The sequence below is a fragment of the Thermobia domestica genome, chromosome 4 (genome assembly GCF_964235325.1).
Source record: "Thermobia domestica chromosome 4, izTheDome1.hap1.1, whole genome shotgun sequence".
Classification (NCBI taxonomy): Eukaryota; Metazoa; Arthropoda; class Insecta; order Zygentoma; family Lepismatidae; genus Thermobia; species Thermobia domestica.
The window spans coordinates 284,339,230-284,356,850 of record NC_137457.1 but is presented as its reverse complement, the minus strand read 5'-3'; the positions used below and the strand labels follow the sequence as shown (position 1 = coordinate 284,356,850).

The 17,621-nt window shown below is 36.8% G+C and overlaps 1 protein-coding gene across 1 annotated transcript in view; it reads left to right on the top strand.

Moving 5' to 3' along the window:
- The first annotated feature begins 2,765 nt into the window (after positions 1-2,765).
- Positions 2,766-17,621, top strand: part of LOC145684119 (sphingomyelin phosphodiesterase-like) — a 142,322-nt gene continuing 127,466 nt past the window's right edge. The window contains exon 1 of the mRNA XM_081756045.1: positions 2,766-3,257. Within this exon, the coding sequence (XP_081612171.1) occupies positions 3,203-3,257 (55 nt within the window). The 5' untranslated portion in view covers positions 2,766-3,202. The remainder of the gene's footprint in view (positions 3,258-17,621) is intronic.

Below are 17,621 nucleotides of genomic sequence, written 5' to 3'. Positions count from 1 at the left end.
ATTTTCAAGCTATTTCTCAATGCAAGATAATGTGTGCGTATGTACGGATATAAATGGGTTGGTGGCGGAGCTAGGAATTCCTTACGTTCCAGAAGAATGGAGGTTATTTATCGACGCGTCAAAGGTCAGCCTTAAAGCTGTCCTTTTACATAATGGAAATAAAAAAACCTTCTATACCACTTGCGCACTCAGTGAAGATTAAGGAATCCTATGACACCATGTCAACTTTGCTAAATCTTATAAATTACAAGAACCATTGTTTGCAAATATGTTGTGATCTCAAGGTAGTTGGTATTTTATTAGGACTGCAGTGCGGTTACACGAAGTACCAATATTTTTTATGTTTATGGGATAGCCGAGCTGATGACAAACATTATGAAGTGAAGGAATGGGAACCTAGAGTGAATTACGTACCTGGAGAATGCAACGTCAAATACGCTCCTTTGGTAGATCCTAATAAGATATTACTACCGTCACTTCATATCAAGTTAGGACTTATGAAAAACTTTGTCAAAGCCATGGACGCATCTGGTGAAGGTTTCAAGTATTTGCGAGATACGTTCCCTAACCTGAGTGATGCTAAGATTTCAGCGGGAGTGTTTATTGGTCCCCAAATTAGGAAATTAATGCTTGATGATAGCTTTGACAGCAAGTTAAACAGTGCTGAGCTAGCTGCCTGGACAGCATTTAAGTGTGTTGTGCGCAACTTTCTGGGCAATAACAAAGCTGAGAGTTACACAGAAATCGTACAGGACATGATACAGAAATACAAAGAGTTGGGTTGTAGGATGTCTTTAAAAATCCACTTTTTGCACTCCCACCTCAGCTTCTTTCCTGCTAAGCTAGGTGCTCTCAGCGACGAACAGGGGGGAAAGATTCCACCAAGATATAATGGCAATGGAGAAAAGGTACCAGGGACGATGGGATCCTTCAATGATGGGGGACTATTGTTGGGGTCTTGTTAGAGAATGCAACATTTCTTACAAAAGAAGGAAGTAGTGTACGTTTTTGTAACCCAATGGAAGTTTCATATATTGTGATAGTTTTGATTGTCTTTTCATGACCTTTTGGTACATTTGTATTATTGTTTATTGTAAATTGTCACACTTGTAAATTATATTGTATTATATTTTATATATGTGTTTGTGGTAATAAAGCAAAACGTTTTACCTCAACTTAAGAGATCTGAAAGCATTACTATAAGGTGCAATAAACAGTACACACAGTATACATACAAACATATTTATTTCTCTAGAAAGAATAAAGCAATTATTACGAAACTTGGAGGGTTTGTTAAATATGAATCAAAGTATACTTAGGTATAATTTCTATGTTAGTATATGCAAGGGGACAAGATCTTGGGGTGTAAAATAAACGAAAAGGGAAATTTTTGAGGGATTTTCCCGAAAATCCCTCTGTTACGGGAAAATCGTACGTGATGGAGAAAAACCAAGTGCATATTCGAATTCAGCGCAAAAAGTTCCTTTAAGAACAGGTATTTCCTTTTATGTAACAAAACCTTTGTTAACTAGTGTAATCTTCCATGTTATTTAGCTTACAGGACATTGTTTGCTGTCAGCAAACTAGAAAAACTATAGTGGTAGTTTCCCGTTGCCTTACACCCCGCAGTATCCTAGTCGTTAAAGTCACTCTGACTACGCACGCTTGGGACTAATGTTCAAGTTGCTGTAGCAATCATTGTGAGAAATATGGGATGAAAATAAATGTTAGAAAACCAAAAGACATGGTGATTGGAACGAAGCGGCCAGTGTCAAATATAGAAGTAGGAGAGGAGAAAATGGAATAGTTGACTAATTTTCGATATCTAGGAAATGTTATTGATGATATGAAGTGCGAACATGGATTAAAAGCAAAGAAGAATAGGAATTGTAAAACGTCTATTTTGGAAGAAACGTCTATTTTGTGGGATCTTAAGTAAAGAGTTGAGAAAAAGGTTCATAAAATGCTTCGTACGGTGCATTGTACTGTATGGGGCAGAAATATGGACATTACTCAAAAATGGTCAAAAATGGTTGGAAGCTTTCGAAATGTGGGTGTGGAGAAGGATGGAGAGAATTAGCTGGGTCGAACGGAAAACGAATGAGGGTGTTAGAAATGGTGGGTGAGAAACGAAGTTTTAGATAATATTAAAAAGAGGAAGAAAAACTGGTTGGGACATTGTCTAAGAAGGAATTTTTAACATGACGGAAGTGCTAGAGTGTATGGTGGCAGGAAAGAGAGGGAGGAACAAAGAAGACTACGATTAATGGACGATATCAAAACAGAAAAATCGTTGGCTGAAGACCGTAGTGCATGGAAGGTTGACCTGCAAACAATGGCAGAATACCTACGATCACAAAGGCGATTAGTAGGTGTCGTACGTCAACATTCACGTCTACAATAAATGTCTTTTAAAAATTATTTTCTTGAAATCTACTCATCGGGATTTCATTCAAATTAATAAGATCTATTCTTTGATTTTTTTTTTTTTTTTTTTTGTTTCTCCGTTAAATGTCATTTGTAGTGTAGAATTGATTCATTTTGTTAATACAAGTTATCACGTTTCTATGGCACTTTTCGTTATACAAACAGTTACATATGTACTGTGTACTTCACGCTATCCGAATAAACCTGAAGGCATACATAAACAAACTGAATGGGCGATTGTCTGCAAGCTGTTCCAAGCAGTGAGTCAAACAAGAAACAAGAAGAAAAAAAAGAAAAATAGGCATGAAAAAGAAGAGATAATAGTTCTTTTGGCGACTGCTGAAGAACAAACCCATACACGCAGTGAAGTCTTAAAAAATCTGTCTAGTTGGTCGTGAAGATTGATGTAAGGAGGTTGATAATTTCTTATCGTGAGCTTGGGAGGGTCCTGGCTAGATGAGGTGGTCTCTTATTGGGCGAGAAAGCTTGGTTAGTTTATTCCGTTGCCAAATCCCCGTCAGGGAAGAAGAATATGGTTAAAAAGAAATTTTTAGTTTAGTTGTTAAGTTAGTTACGGAGTACGCGGTGAAGTGAGTTGACGTAACTGTTCATCCGTCCGTCCTTGAAAAAGAAAGGCAGTGTTTTTACACGTGAGTTTCCGTCCACTTAAGCTTTAGCAGGGGAAAGAAAAAGAAAGAAACATCAATTTTCCGCTTGCATAAAACCTCAAGTGACGTGTTTTATTATTTTGTGACAAGTGAAAGCTGTTAGTGCAATGGGGAAAAGTGTGCTACTGTTTGGTCTGTTGCTACAATTCTGTGTATCTATTGGTGAGTCTTAACATTTTTTTTTTAATGAATGCAGTACCACTGATAATGTGATATTTTATTTCTATTTTGGAAATGTTGCTCTGGTGTATTTAACATCGAAATTCTGAATGATTAGCATATATAGTATGGTGTTAAATTGGCCATCTATTCCATTTCCTCACACTGGGGTGCGTGGTGGCGCAGTGGTGGAGCGCTTACCTCCGCTGCTTGGGGTCCCTGGTTCGATCCCAGCTCGCGCCGTGTGGACTTTGTGGCGGACAAACACCGTGCTCGTGAGTTTTCTCGGGGTTCTCCCGTTTCCTCCCACTTTCTTCATTCCATTCATCTCTCATAATCACCGTCTCCTTTAGCCTAACCGGCATAATCGTGGGACGTAAAACTTAAAGATTTCATTTCATTTTTTTCCATTTTCTCACACCTGTGGTGTGTGAGGTCCCTGGTTCGATCTCCCGCCATCTTGGGTCCCTGGTTCAAGTGTGATGGACAACATCGTGTCCGTGGATTTTCTCGGGGTATTCCCGTTTCCTCCCACTTTCTAATTCCATCAATCCTTTCATAATCATTTACTTGCCTAAATAATTGTCTACCTTAGCTTAAAGGGTATAATTGAGAGACGTTAAAGATTTCATTTTCAAGTAAAATGTATTAAATTGGCCATCTATTCAATTTCGCCACATTATATGTTTAAGTAGACTTATTAAAAAAAAAAAAAGAAAAAAGAAACGGGGGCCACCCTTTAAAGGCATAGTATCATACCACCACAATCATGTGTAGGAAATTTTAATACTTTGAGATGAGCGTTTCTCAAACTTTTTTTTCTTGTCAAGTAGAACCCACTTTTGTTAGAATGGGATATAGTATACGTAAAGCCGCGTCAGTTCCCGAAGGAGCTGGACGCTCATACTTTTAGGGATTATTCATTGAGTATCTACGAACTTACCAAGGGGATAACAAAGTGACTTTGATTTACTTATCGACTGATACGAAAATAAAAAAGAACGTACATGTACTTTATATCTGCATGTGTAGTGCCCTTGTACTTTATCTATGCCAATGTGTGTGTGTGGGGGGGAATTTAACGCATATCGCATGTCTTGTGCACATGGATACTTCTTACTATTGCACTACGTAGAAAATTTATGGTATTTCATGTAGAAGTGGTAATAGAACACAGAAGAAACGCAGATAAGGGGGTTCTCATGTATACTATTACCCTAAACCACTATAACTGCAAGTGGTAGTAGATTTCTAGCATTTCCGGTTTCAATACTGATAAAATATTATGCCATATAAACCAAACTTCTTTAGATGGCGTACACGTGGCACTGTTGCTTGTTTCTTTTCTTTTCTTTCTTTTCACATAGAAGGGCAAATAAAATACTGTCAGGTGTAAAATATTGACAATCTTGAGTTGTCTGAAAAGATGTATTCTATTGAACTTCTCCCCCCTTAATTGAATCGATGGTCCAGCACTCCTATTCATAGACTACGTAGCTTTTGTATTATAACTGGTATTAAATTAAAATCCAGTAAAATGTGTTAGTACGTTTATTGTCAGCAATACAAATTATCCAGCGGCATTGATAATATCTGTCATATACTGTAAGACGTCCGAAGCCTTTTATAAGATGATTACGTTCTGATCGAAGCTAAAGGACCTTGAGTGGGTGCGCAGTTTAAAAGAGGTCGATACTGCTGATTTTTAAGTTGATTGGAATTATGAAATAGAATCAAGTGGACCATGACAGGGAAATGTTAATTTGAAGTTTCATTTTGGACATAAAGGGTCACCAATCAACTTCAGGACCCCAAAAACTGTGAATTTGACACTAATATCGGTCATTTTCATTTTTTTTTTACATGTCACTATCCCCCCTTAGGAGTACTAATGGGGGCTGAATTTCGATTTAACGGCATCGGAAGTGTCACTGTTCATTCTCAGCGGCCCCGAAAACTATGGATTCGACACCAACATCGGTAATTTTCGATCATTTGTATATATCCCCTCTCTTCCTACCCTGCCCCAAACTGCACCTTCAAAATGAAATGATAAAAACCACCCCAGGTCCAAACCTCATCTATGTTGAAAACTTGATCAATGATCGGTCGTGTGGTTCAAGCGTTATTAACTTACAAACGTGGTCACTTTCATTTTTATATACAGACTGGCCCAAAAGTAGGTATACAGTCGGAAGTATTGCCATAACTTCCTGTTTGCAACTGCTTTTCTCTTTGCCTTTTTGGATATCTTCGATATTTCTGTCGCAATGTGTGTCGCAGCCTTCTAGGTAGGTTTGAAGAACATTGAACTGTTGAATGAGGACATTTCGAACACTTGCGCGCCTGAAAATTGTAATTAAGATTTAGATACCACTGTATACCTACTTTTGAGCCACCCTGTATATAGATTGGACTATTTTCGTAGATTCCGCAGTTTTCCACAAAATGCACACTACCTCCAAATGTTATATGGGCCATCTGAAATGTTATATTTTAAAATACTTAGGGTATATATTGGAGTATCATGTAAATAAGTTTCCTCTTTTTTTTTTTTTTTTTTTTTTCTCTCGGAGCAGAGGTGCATGCTTGAAGCATCTTTTAATGTTGATCAAAAAGAATGGAAACTAGGAATACACAATACAGTTAGGGTATGAAGAACTTTCCCAATAGAAAGTTAAAGAAACTAGTCTAAAAATGTAGAATTTTATTATTTGAAAATTTGAAAAGAGGTTATTTTGTTTTGTTGTTGCTTTTTTAAACTTTCTGTTAGTTTTCTTTAGTTCCCAATTCCTAAGAGATGTCCAAACAACAGATTTATATAGCACATAACGGCATTTTTTCTTTCTTTGACGTCTTCAGAACAGATTTGTCTGTTGGAACCTGTTGTTGTGGGCCATTATTCAAAAGTTGTAAATTTCAATGAAGGTCCTCAGGGATAGAGAAAGTGGTGTTAGCTGTTGAATCAATATCCATCATGGTCAGAGAATAACCACTGAAAATGCTGAGAATCGTTCTCACCAATGGGGTCAGTGTTGGCCATTTAGCCATTTTTATACGGTATATTTAGCTAGTATAAATGTAGTTGGCTTTAGCTATAATTTTAACCAATTTTTGATTCAGAGTTGCCAAAGCGGTAAATTAAACGCATTTTCCAATCAAAACTTCTTTTCTATCTGCTTGTAGTTAGTGTTTCTTCCAGACACGTTTTTAGATGGCACTGCCGCCCGGTGGAGACCAAAAAGTACTTATTTAATATAATAATACAATGCCCCCCGGAATACTAAGTGTGCCCCCCCCCCCGCCCCGGAACGTTGTTTCTGAAAGAAACATTGCTTGTAGTACTTATTAGGGTTGGGCAAGACTTTTTATGTAAAGAAAAAATGAAAAAGTAAAAAAAAAAACCGACGTTTCGGTTCTGTCCAAACCGGTTCGTTTTTTTTTCTTACCGATACTGGTTTTTATATAAAACAGCAGATTTTGAAACTGAAACGAGTTTTAATAGAAAGCCGAACAGCTTTCCAGAATTGTTTTTTGCAAGTTTTTTCCTTTAGTCAATTCTTCGTAGCTAATACGTACCCATACTTCTACTCTCGTTTATGCAGTATATTCTAAAATAGGTATTTTCAAATTTTTACTACTTGCATATCTAATAAGTACGAAATTTTTACATTTATGGTTTACAACCTCCTTTTAAAAACTAAAATTTATTTGACTAACTTCTGACGAGTAAGCAACAATGTATGGAAAAAGATAATATCTTGACGCATGTTCGTAAAGTAGCACAGGATGTGGTGTCTAGATACTCCTGATTTTATTTACCGAGACAAACGTTTCGGAGACTCAACAGTTTGGATTCTGCAATGTAAAGCGCTGACTTATGAGAAAGAATAAAATATCCCTTTAAAATTCAGCCTTCTAATTGGACAAAGTAAAATGTAATATCATTCCTACACGAAACAGCTTAACTTGGAATTGGTCAAAACTTTAGTTAATATCGTAGTTTTGTGCCCTGTAGTATTGATTCAACAATATTATTAGTATTTTTAAATGCCCTAAGATGAGGTGTGTATAGCATTTGATAGAACGTATTAAGCTGAAGAAAATAATACGGATTAGTCTAAATCCTTATGCGTAGTTTTCGAGAAAAACTATTTATAAACCTAGAAGTTGATGCTGTACGCTAACCACATCACTAGAGCAACCCACATTATGCTTTATATATATTTTTTCCAAATTATGTTTTATTGTTAATTTCAATCATTGTTTAACCTAATCGTGTATAATGTATAATATTTATTATACATTAAGTATTCTAAATATCTTGATCTATTTATTTTTATATTTAACGAACTTTCTACTTAATGCACTTGTAAAAAGATATACTTTACTCAAGTCTTTTTTTTTAATCAATTGTGTGCGCCTTAGAGGTTCATATATACAGAAAGGGAAAGTAAAAGATGCCTCCAAAAGTGCTCAAGGGGTACACACGTGGAGTTTTTGTACGCTTTTTGTACATTTTGATCCTTTTTTCTTGTCTCCACTTCAAATTACACTGAAAAGTTTACAGAAATAAAAATAAGCTTTTCATTGTGCAGTGTTGTGTTCTCAAAGGTTTTGAACTGTAAATATTGGTTTTAAAAAATATTAATGCAGTATGTTAAACTTGCAGTTAAACAGAATTTTCCCAGAATTGTTCCAATAGAATTTTCCAAGAATTGCGCTATATATTTTAAATTATGCTTTATTTTCCAAAATTATGCTTTATTATGCTTTTAAAATTAGTTTCTTCTGGACCCTTAGACAACCACAACCATGTTGAAGGTATCAACCATGTGTGTAAACTGCTGTTATGCTCTTGGGTTGCCGTACTCATCACATATTAAGATGATATTGAAATGAAATGAAATCTTTGTCTCACGGTTATGTCGACTAGGCTAAAGGAGACTGTGATGATGAGAAATGAATAAAATGGTGGAATGAAGAAAGTGGGAGGAAACGGGAGAAAACCCACGCATGTGGTATTTGTTCATTTGTTCACTGTATACTGTATATTGAAGTATACAGTAATCAAGTTACGTACCCAAACCTTGGTGTCTGGATCACCAGCTGAAGATAATCTCAACAGGAGAAACAATTTGTTACTGAACTCTGATTTAGACTTCGTGGCGAAGATCCACCATTATGTTTAGCCTGTGGAGCTAGACAAAACATTCAACATCTGCTTGTTTGTTTGTCCTTATGCTCAGCTTTGAACTGACTTTGCCCTATTAGCAAACTTACCAACACTGCTCGGAGATGACCACCTAACGATCTCACATACTTTTATATTTTTTTGTCATCTCCATGTTCTACCTGCATTGTGATAGTCCTAGTGTTTACACTTAACTCATTTCTTGCTTCCTCCTATGAGTTTGTCTCCTGTCTATTGTCACTTAGAGCATTTTTAGTTTCCAGTTGAATTGACAATTCCGACGATAGGTCCAAGTATTTGACTTTATCTTTCATACTAACTGGGCCTTCCTTTATTCTTGCCATGTAGCTCCGGTAAAAAGTGCTTTTATCATTGTGTTTACATGTTTTATATCTTATATTTTCTTATATGGTAGATTTATTACTGTATTTTACACATTTCGCTTTACCTGATTATTATTTATATGTTAAACCAGCAGATCGTATCCATTGAGGTTTGATTTCGCCTAACAGTGAAACATACAGTATATCCCTAACAGTATAAGATACATATCCCTAACAGTGTGATACATATCCCTAACAGTGTGAGATACATATCCCTAACAGTGTGAGATATATATCCCTAACAGTGTGAGATATATATCCCTAACAGTGTGAGATACATATCCCTAACAGTGTGAGATACATATCCCCAACAGTGTGAGATACATATCCCCAACAGTGTGAGATACATATCCCCAACAGTGTGAGATACATATCCCCAACAGTGTGAGATACATATCCCCAACAGTGTGAGATACATATCCCCAACAGTGTGAGATACATATCCCCAACAGTGTGAGATACATATCCCCAACAGTGTGAGATACATATCCCCAACAGTGTGAGATACATATCCCCAACAGTGTGAGATACATATCCCCAACAGTGTGAGATATATATCCCCAACAGTGTGAGATATATATCCCTAACAGTGTGAGATATATATCCCTAACAGTGTGAGATATATATCCCTAACAGTGTGAGATACATATCCCCAACAGTGTGAGATACATATCCCCAACAGTGTGAGATACAAATCCCTAACAGTTTGAGATATATATATATATATATCCAAGGGCGGATCTAAGGGGGCTACGGGGCTATAGCCCCCCCCCTTGACGCTCAGGTTTACACTGGATAAAATGGGCTTCAATTCTGCTTTACACTGGATAAAACGGCAAATTACGGTTTAGCCCCTCCCTTGATCATATCCTGGATCCGCCACTGTATATATCCCCAACAGTGTGAGATACATATCCCCAACAGTGTGAGATACATATCCCCAACAGTGTGAGATACATATCCCCAACAGTGAGAGATATATATCCCTAACAGTGAGAGATATATATCCCTAACAGTGAGATATATATATCCCTAACAGTGAGAGATATATATCCCTAACAGTGTGAGATATATATCCCTAACAGTGTGAGATACATATCCCTAACAGTGTGAGATACATATCTCGAACAGTGACACACACAATTCTAACTCTTACACATACACTTCTTTGTAACACTCCTATATGAAAGATTTTAACTTTCGGTTAGTTAAATCTTAGTTAAAGTTTTAATTTTTTCTTTCCTCTAGGCTTAATGATAGAATAATAATTCTAGAAGAAAACAACTGCGAGAAAGCTCTGATATCATGAATGACAAAACTACATGACATGAGGTAGTCTCGCGAACCCTTTGCACTCGAAATAAGCATTCGGGTAACGGAGGAAGCCAGGGAGAGCCAAACTTGCTCAGAATTTTGTTGACCACTCGCTTTTATAGTGTAATGAGTTATATAGATTTACGAAAGCAATTTCACTCAGAATTGTAAGAGTAAATTATGTATAAATCTATAGTATAACAATTATATATATATATATATATATATATATATATATATATATATATATATATATATATATATATATATATATTGTAATTAAGGTAAAACAGATTTTTTAAAAGGTGTATTAAACATAGGAAATATATTTAAACAATTGTTGATATAATAAAATTTCACTGTGTCGTATGACAATATATGTAGTAGGCGTGTTAAACAACGTATAAAATTTTTGTTTTAGTAAATAAAGGAAAATGCGTATAAAAGTTAATAAACGGAACTATCCGATTGGAGTCCAAATCAGAGACAACAGTACTAAAGGAGAGAGAAAATTTAATATATAAGAATTAAAATAGGGGAAGCTTTCACTTCTAGCAAATTAATCAAGCATGGTGCAATAGCAGTAAAAGAAGGCGAGTTCTCGTTCAGAATGTAATGTGGAAAGAGAATAAACCTTACTATATAAGATCTATTGAAAGGTTCAAATTGCAGTTCTTAGAAGTAAATTGGCCACGCCTGACCCTCTAGCAAAAATAACCTAGTTATGCCAATGGCGGTGTCTCTTAATTTGCTTGTTTATTGCAGTTCAGTGTTCCATTTCAGCATCGAGGCTATGTGAGACGTGGAACTACAGTTTAAGGAGTAATCCGAACCATCGTAGTGGATTAAATATTCTGAGACCGGGGATGGAATTGGGATCATATGCACCAAAAACGCGATGGTTTTAAGGTTTAACGTCCCTTATCGAACCGACACTAAATAACATGGACGTATGCTTTAACGTGAGGTTTGAATTCCGGAAATGAAATGAAATCTTTAAGTTTTACGTCCCACGATTATCTCCGATAAGCTAAAAGAGACGGTGATATTTAGAAATGAATGAAACGGTGGAGTGAAGAAAGGAGGAAACGGGAGAACCCAGAGAAAACCCACACACATGGTGTTTGTCTACCACAAAGTTCACTTGGCGCGAGCCGGGTTCAAACCAAGGACCCCATGCACCAGAGGTGAACGCTCTACCTGAGCCATCGCGGCCCCGATTCCAATTACGGGCTGGTAGGGGAGGATGAGAGAGATGTAGGGTCAAGAACGTTCCCTAATCCGCTTGTACGTGTAAATTATGCAAGAAATATCCAAAATTCTGAGGGGAAAAAAGATATGGTTGATGCACTAAATTATGCTATTGAGCTCGAAACGGCATGTAAAATATACTTCCACTGGGCTTTGAACCATGATCTTCCGTACTTGAACGGTAACAATTTTAGCCACGGCCAGATTTAAAATTAATTTTGTAAGTTTCGTGAAGTTCAGTTGTTCAGTATTCTTTGGGGCGAATGCCAGACATTAAGACATTGGGAAACATTGGACAATCTACATATTGAATTATGGATTTTATGGAATTCTCCATTGCCGCTAGTCATAACCAATGGCTTTGCCAGTGGCTATTTGCTTTACCTCTTGCTCCATGCCCTCATTAATATGAGTGGGGAAGTCCATGTGATTCACGTACTTTCTTTATACATTTTTCCTTGTACTGTTTGGAATTCGAAGTTGATTTTTATCTGCTATTTCGGTCTCACAATGATGCTTATAAGTAGTATATGCATTATCACTATTGGAAGTATGCATCACCGATAGAAAAAATATAATCTAACAATAGATATAATCTATTTAACAGCGTAATACATAAATAAATAATCTGTTAAATAGAAAAAAAAACTATAAATTATTATTGGCAATGAAAGATATATATCTTGGGGGCATAAAAATTAATTTTTGCTCTGTTTTCTCAAAAATTACACATGAGATGTTTACCCTCGGATGGAAACTTTAATATGCTTAGACTTCAGGATAATGTGAAGAATTGTGTAGAGGCTTTTCTTCCAGAAAATTTTGTCCTGGAGGAGGATCAAAATGAGAGGGGCTGAATTTTCATATAATAGTTTGACATATTGGCAATAGCAATGCAATTTTCTGTTAGATCGGGAGGGAGGGGGTAAAGTCTGAAAGAAACCTGTATGGTGTGTTTTTTAAGCAATTTTACAGTTTTTTAAATTATATATATATATATATATATATATATATATATATATATATATATATATATATATAATTATTTCTCCACTTAGTTCTATCATAATCAATTCTATGATAGATCATTTTCGCTATAATAATGAGTAACCTTACTTAGTACCAGGTTTAAGGCAAAAATCCTGAAATGGTAGGGAACATTAGAAATTCTGAGTTATACCCTGTTCATTCAACGTTGTTCTTACATTGATTCATTAAATCTTATATTTTAACAGTTTATAAATTAGAGGTGTGTACAGTAGATCCAGGGACGCCCGAACAAAATTTTCTAGGGGGAGGGGCATCTCCATGGTTGTTATATTGCGTCTGATATTTAATATACGTGGTTTGCTATATTACGAATATATTTTCGTGAGCCAGGTTGGCCCGAGCCCCACCCTGTCCGCACCTTCAGGCGCCCATAAGTAGATTTATGATAGACTTTTCACGCTTGAATTTAAAATCTGAGGGCTGAACCTAAAGCAAAATTTCTTTCGGAGGAGGGGGGAGGCGGAAACCAGGTTTTGAGCCCAAAATCCAGACTTTTTAGTTTGCCGTCTTTGTAAAAAATAAATTTTATACATATAATAGCGCTATTCATGAAGTATTAAGGTAGCTTAAATGAATAAAAGTACTATTAGCTGTCTTACACTAGTCTAATCTGTGCTTCAGGAGAGCAACTGTGAACTGTCCAAGTGGGTAATGTGTTAATCGTATTCTTTGAATATGTGCACTCGTAGTCACACGGAAGCAAGGGTGAATCCATGGAAAGGGTCCACCGGGACCGGACCCTTTCTCAAAACTCATTAACTCAGCATATATTTCTACACTTTGTCAATAAAACTAAACTTGTTTAACAGGGAAATTATTGATGTAGCACGAAAATTCGATCTTACACTTAATCTTTACTATTATAAAAACAATCTAGTTCTATCTTTTTTGAAAACGTAGGTGGAAGTATTTTACAGTTACTTATCGTCTTTTCAGGTGCAGAATAATACCTGTTCAGTACTACATAAACATAGTGGCTTGTAGTATTCGACCTCCCCCCACCCATTCACCCCCCCCCCCCACACACACACAAAGCTTGAATCCTTCTCAATAAGAATTTTTGGTTGTGCGTCTGCACGGAGGTAGCCAAGTATTATTGCCGAAGACATCACTTCAGACTTTGGCAAAATTAATTTAAAATCATTAAGTTTCTTACAAATCTAGTTGATATAATTGGTATACCATAAATTTCCAATTGCGAATGCTCTTGTAACGCCAGTTTTCTGCTCTCTCTCTCAGTGAAGCACACAGAAACGAGTTGGGAAGTACTCTGACGATAGCGTAGTCGATGGTTTCCAGGCTTGCCAACCACATGATAATTTATCTTGATATACGATAATTTCAGAACGTGCACTTTTTTTCAGTTTTTGAATGCGTATATAAATTGTAATTTGTATTAAATACTTATAAAACACACATACTGAGGTTTTTAACAATCGTTCCCGCTAAAATAAATCAATCAAGATTTGAGAATTAGCAAATGACAACCCTGCATCCATTCTTAAATTTAATTAAATTTACGATGGGGTGGAAATATTGTTTTTGATCAGAGTAGTGCTAATAAGGATATTAAAAATGGTGACAGTGATTCTGATTTGGAATTCAAAACTGAAGATGACTAGATAAATATATTATATATTATTGCTATTATTAGTAGTAGGATATTTGTTTCTAAAATTATCATGTGCAATTTCGATAATTTCTAAAATTATCGAAATACACGATAATTTTAAAGACTAAAATTGGTACTTTTGTTCGCTGAGGTTGGCAACTCTGATGCTTTCGTGCAACTCTCGTGGAAGCGTAACTACGCGTACACTACCAATACTTGGTTATTCCATTTTTCTACCTCACCCCCTCCCCTCCTTTCCTCATGTATTTGTCCTCCAGTTGTAAAAAGCCACTTCTACTTCATATATTGGACAGTCGAAATGAAAAAATTAAATCTTTGAGTTTTACGTCCCACGGTTATGCCGGTTAGGCTAAAGGAGACGGTGATGATGAATAATGAATGAATGGTGGAATGAAGAAAGTGGGAGGAAACGCGAGGACCCCGAGGAAACACACGTATACGGTGTTTGTCCACCACAAAGTTCACTTGGCGGGGGCTGGGATCGAACCCGGGACCCCAAGCAACACAGGTGAACGCTCAACCACTAAGCCACCGCGGCCCCTATTGGACAGTTGGAAACGACTGACATCTACCCTGCACTACATGTATCATCATCCATTTTTGTTCTTGTAAATAAGTATTTGGATTTCTCATATGAAGGCAGATGTTCTTTCGACATTCATCACGCACTTGAAAGATAAATTGTTTCCTAAATTGAGGCTAACAATATTTGTGATTCCAACTCGTAAATCAAACTGCTTTTTCTTAAAAGACTGCTGAGATAGATGACTTCTCAGTGTAAACTATGGTATGAATGTGAAACAACTTGTATGTGTGTGTGTGTGTGCTCATAAATCTAAAATGTAGAAATGTTTCAAAACCTTGTTTACGACGACGTTCAGTTACAGACAACAGAGGAGAGACGATTCATGTTGCAGTGTCATTTTTCAACATACCTATAACAGTTGACTTGGTGTAATAGGTTCACGAAAGGTTATAATATGGTCACCGACCAGATGCGTATTCTTCAACTGGGAATCTTGAATGAGCGAGATAGGTTAATGGTTAGCGTTCTTGGTTCGTAATCGGAAAGTCCCGAGTTCGAATTCAGTGGCCGGCCATCCTGATTGAGGTTTGTCTAAGATTTTACTTCAGTTCCACTACGAATGCCGGAAAGGAAGTTTCTAAGTTTAGGTCCCACTATTATACTCTGTAGGCTAAAGAAGATGGGGCAGTGGCGTATTTAGGGACTGTCGGGCTCAAGTCCCTCTCGAAATAAATTTATTAGTTTTTCGCATTCCACGTACAACAATAATTCTTCTTACCATTTCTAAGATTTTCAATGACTTTTCATTTTCGTATGCTCTTTATTTAGAATTAATACTGTAGTCTACTTGTCAAATTTCATTCCATGTAACAAATGCGTTTTTTTTCTTTCTTTCGTCCATTCTACTCATCTGTTTCTTTTTCTTAGTTGTTACTTTCTTTCGTTTCTCCTATCATACTTTTGACCGTTGTTAGTTATAAATCAAGCCGGCCGTCGTCAGTAACAGGAGGAACTGATAAGCGGATATCAACGTAAAGGGAATTAAGTTATTATAGCAGAGGAATATTTACATAGTTTAGTTATAAAGAAAGGTAAATGTTTAATTATAGAATATCAAGAAGGGGGATAAGTAGCTTCAGGTAGGGATGAGCACGAGACAAGATTTGTGGCTGTCTCGCCTCGAAAATGTGCTGTAAAATTGATGTCTCGACTCGAAAAATTTATATTTCTCTATTGGAAGAGCCGTGTCTCGACTCGAATTTTGTCAGGAAAATCCTGTCTCGACTCGTCTCGTGCGCATCCCTAGCCTTCAGGAAAATTAGGTAGGCCAAAAGTATGCTTAATTTTTCTTCTATGAATAGAATAAAAGGTTAGATTCACTGCTAAAGTTTTGTTTGCATCATATCACATAAGATTCACCAGTCTGCAATTCTTGCCATTAAAATTTCAATTTATGTATAAACCAAAATATATTTCTCGAACTCAGGTGACAATTTCTCCCTTGGTGTGCATAGCCGCCCGAAACAAAAACCTAAATACGACTCTGGAGATAAGTGGTTAGTAAAAAAATGAATTATTATGATAGAAATTGATGGAATGGCTCACTCGTTCAGCTCGTTTTAACTCGTTTTGAAATCATGGCCTGATTAGACTAGAAACTGAAAGGCATGAGAAATGTAAGCAGTAATGTGCAATATTTTGTGTTGCTCACGAGAGGGGACGGTGCTCGCGTGTCGTCTGGTCTGCTCTGCTCTGGTCTCGTCTCGTCTCGATAACGAAACTACAATAAATTTCTATAACGAGACAGTCCCAAATGTCATGAGCACCAACTTATAGGGTCTATACTGTAGTTCTTACCATCAAAGCTGAGACCTGCACGGTCGAATTTTTGAGCCCAAGCAGAAACCCAACCAAGGTAGTGATGTCATCCGGCTCGGCTCAATTGAGACGATGTCTCGAGGCAGTTTGGTTGGGATGAGCTACCGACTTGATTCGATTCGGCTCAGTTCAGTTCGCCTCAGGTGAGCCATCGGCTCGAGCTGCTCGTTGAGTGAGCTTTTGGCTCGGCTAACTTCTCGGTTCAGTTCCATAGTAAATGAGCTGTGAACCGAGCCGCTCGAGTCGTTGACAACCCTAAACCTGGGGCGAGTAACTGTGAACATGTTTGGCCGGAGCCCTATAACTTTTAACAATTTCTGGCTCGAGCTCGAATACTTGCTCCTCAGGAACTCAAACCCGGAATCTCGTGAATGATGTCCTTGTCTCCTAGATTTCATGATTACTGATGTCGACACTCAACTAATTTTTAGTATTCAGATACAAACCGCCTATCATTCATGCATATACACAGTGTTGTTGTTGTTGTTAATAAAATAATAATAATAATAATAATAATATAAAGTTGTAGTAGGCCCTAGTATCATTGATAATAATTATATTTATTGTCTATATAAGATACTTGTAGGGAGTACTTGAAACTCGCATAGGATTTGGCTTGTTTTGTCTCGACTCGACACGAAACTCGATCTTGAGGAATTTTTTCGAGCCGAGTTTTCGAATCGAGCTCAAAGATGTTTGTTTCGAGTCGAGTCGAGTTTCAGATGAAACTCGCTCCTGTCCATTCCTAGTTAAAAGTCCGTTTCAAACTGAATGGTCCACCTCCTATAAGCGTTTAACTGTTACCATATATAGTATACGTATAATGTATACCTGTTTACGTGTGTTTCAAATTTGGGCGAAACTTGGAAATATTTCGATGTCCTGTATAGTTAAAGAATATTTAATTTTTATTTTTGTGCATTTTAAATGAAATGAAATCTTCCAGTTTAAAATACCACGATTATTCCTTTTAGACGAAGGGAGATTATGATTAATGCAAGTGAATGATGATGGAAGAATTGATGGAATGAGAAGTGGGAGGAAACGGGAGTATTCCACAAAACCTACGGACGCGGTTTTGTCCACCACAAACTTACTTGGCTGTTGATCGAACTAGAGACCTACATACCAGAAGTAA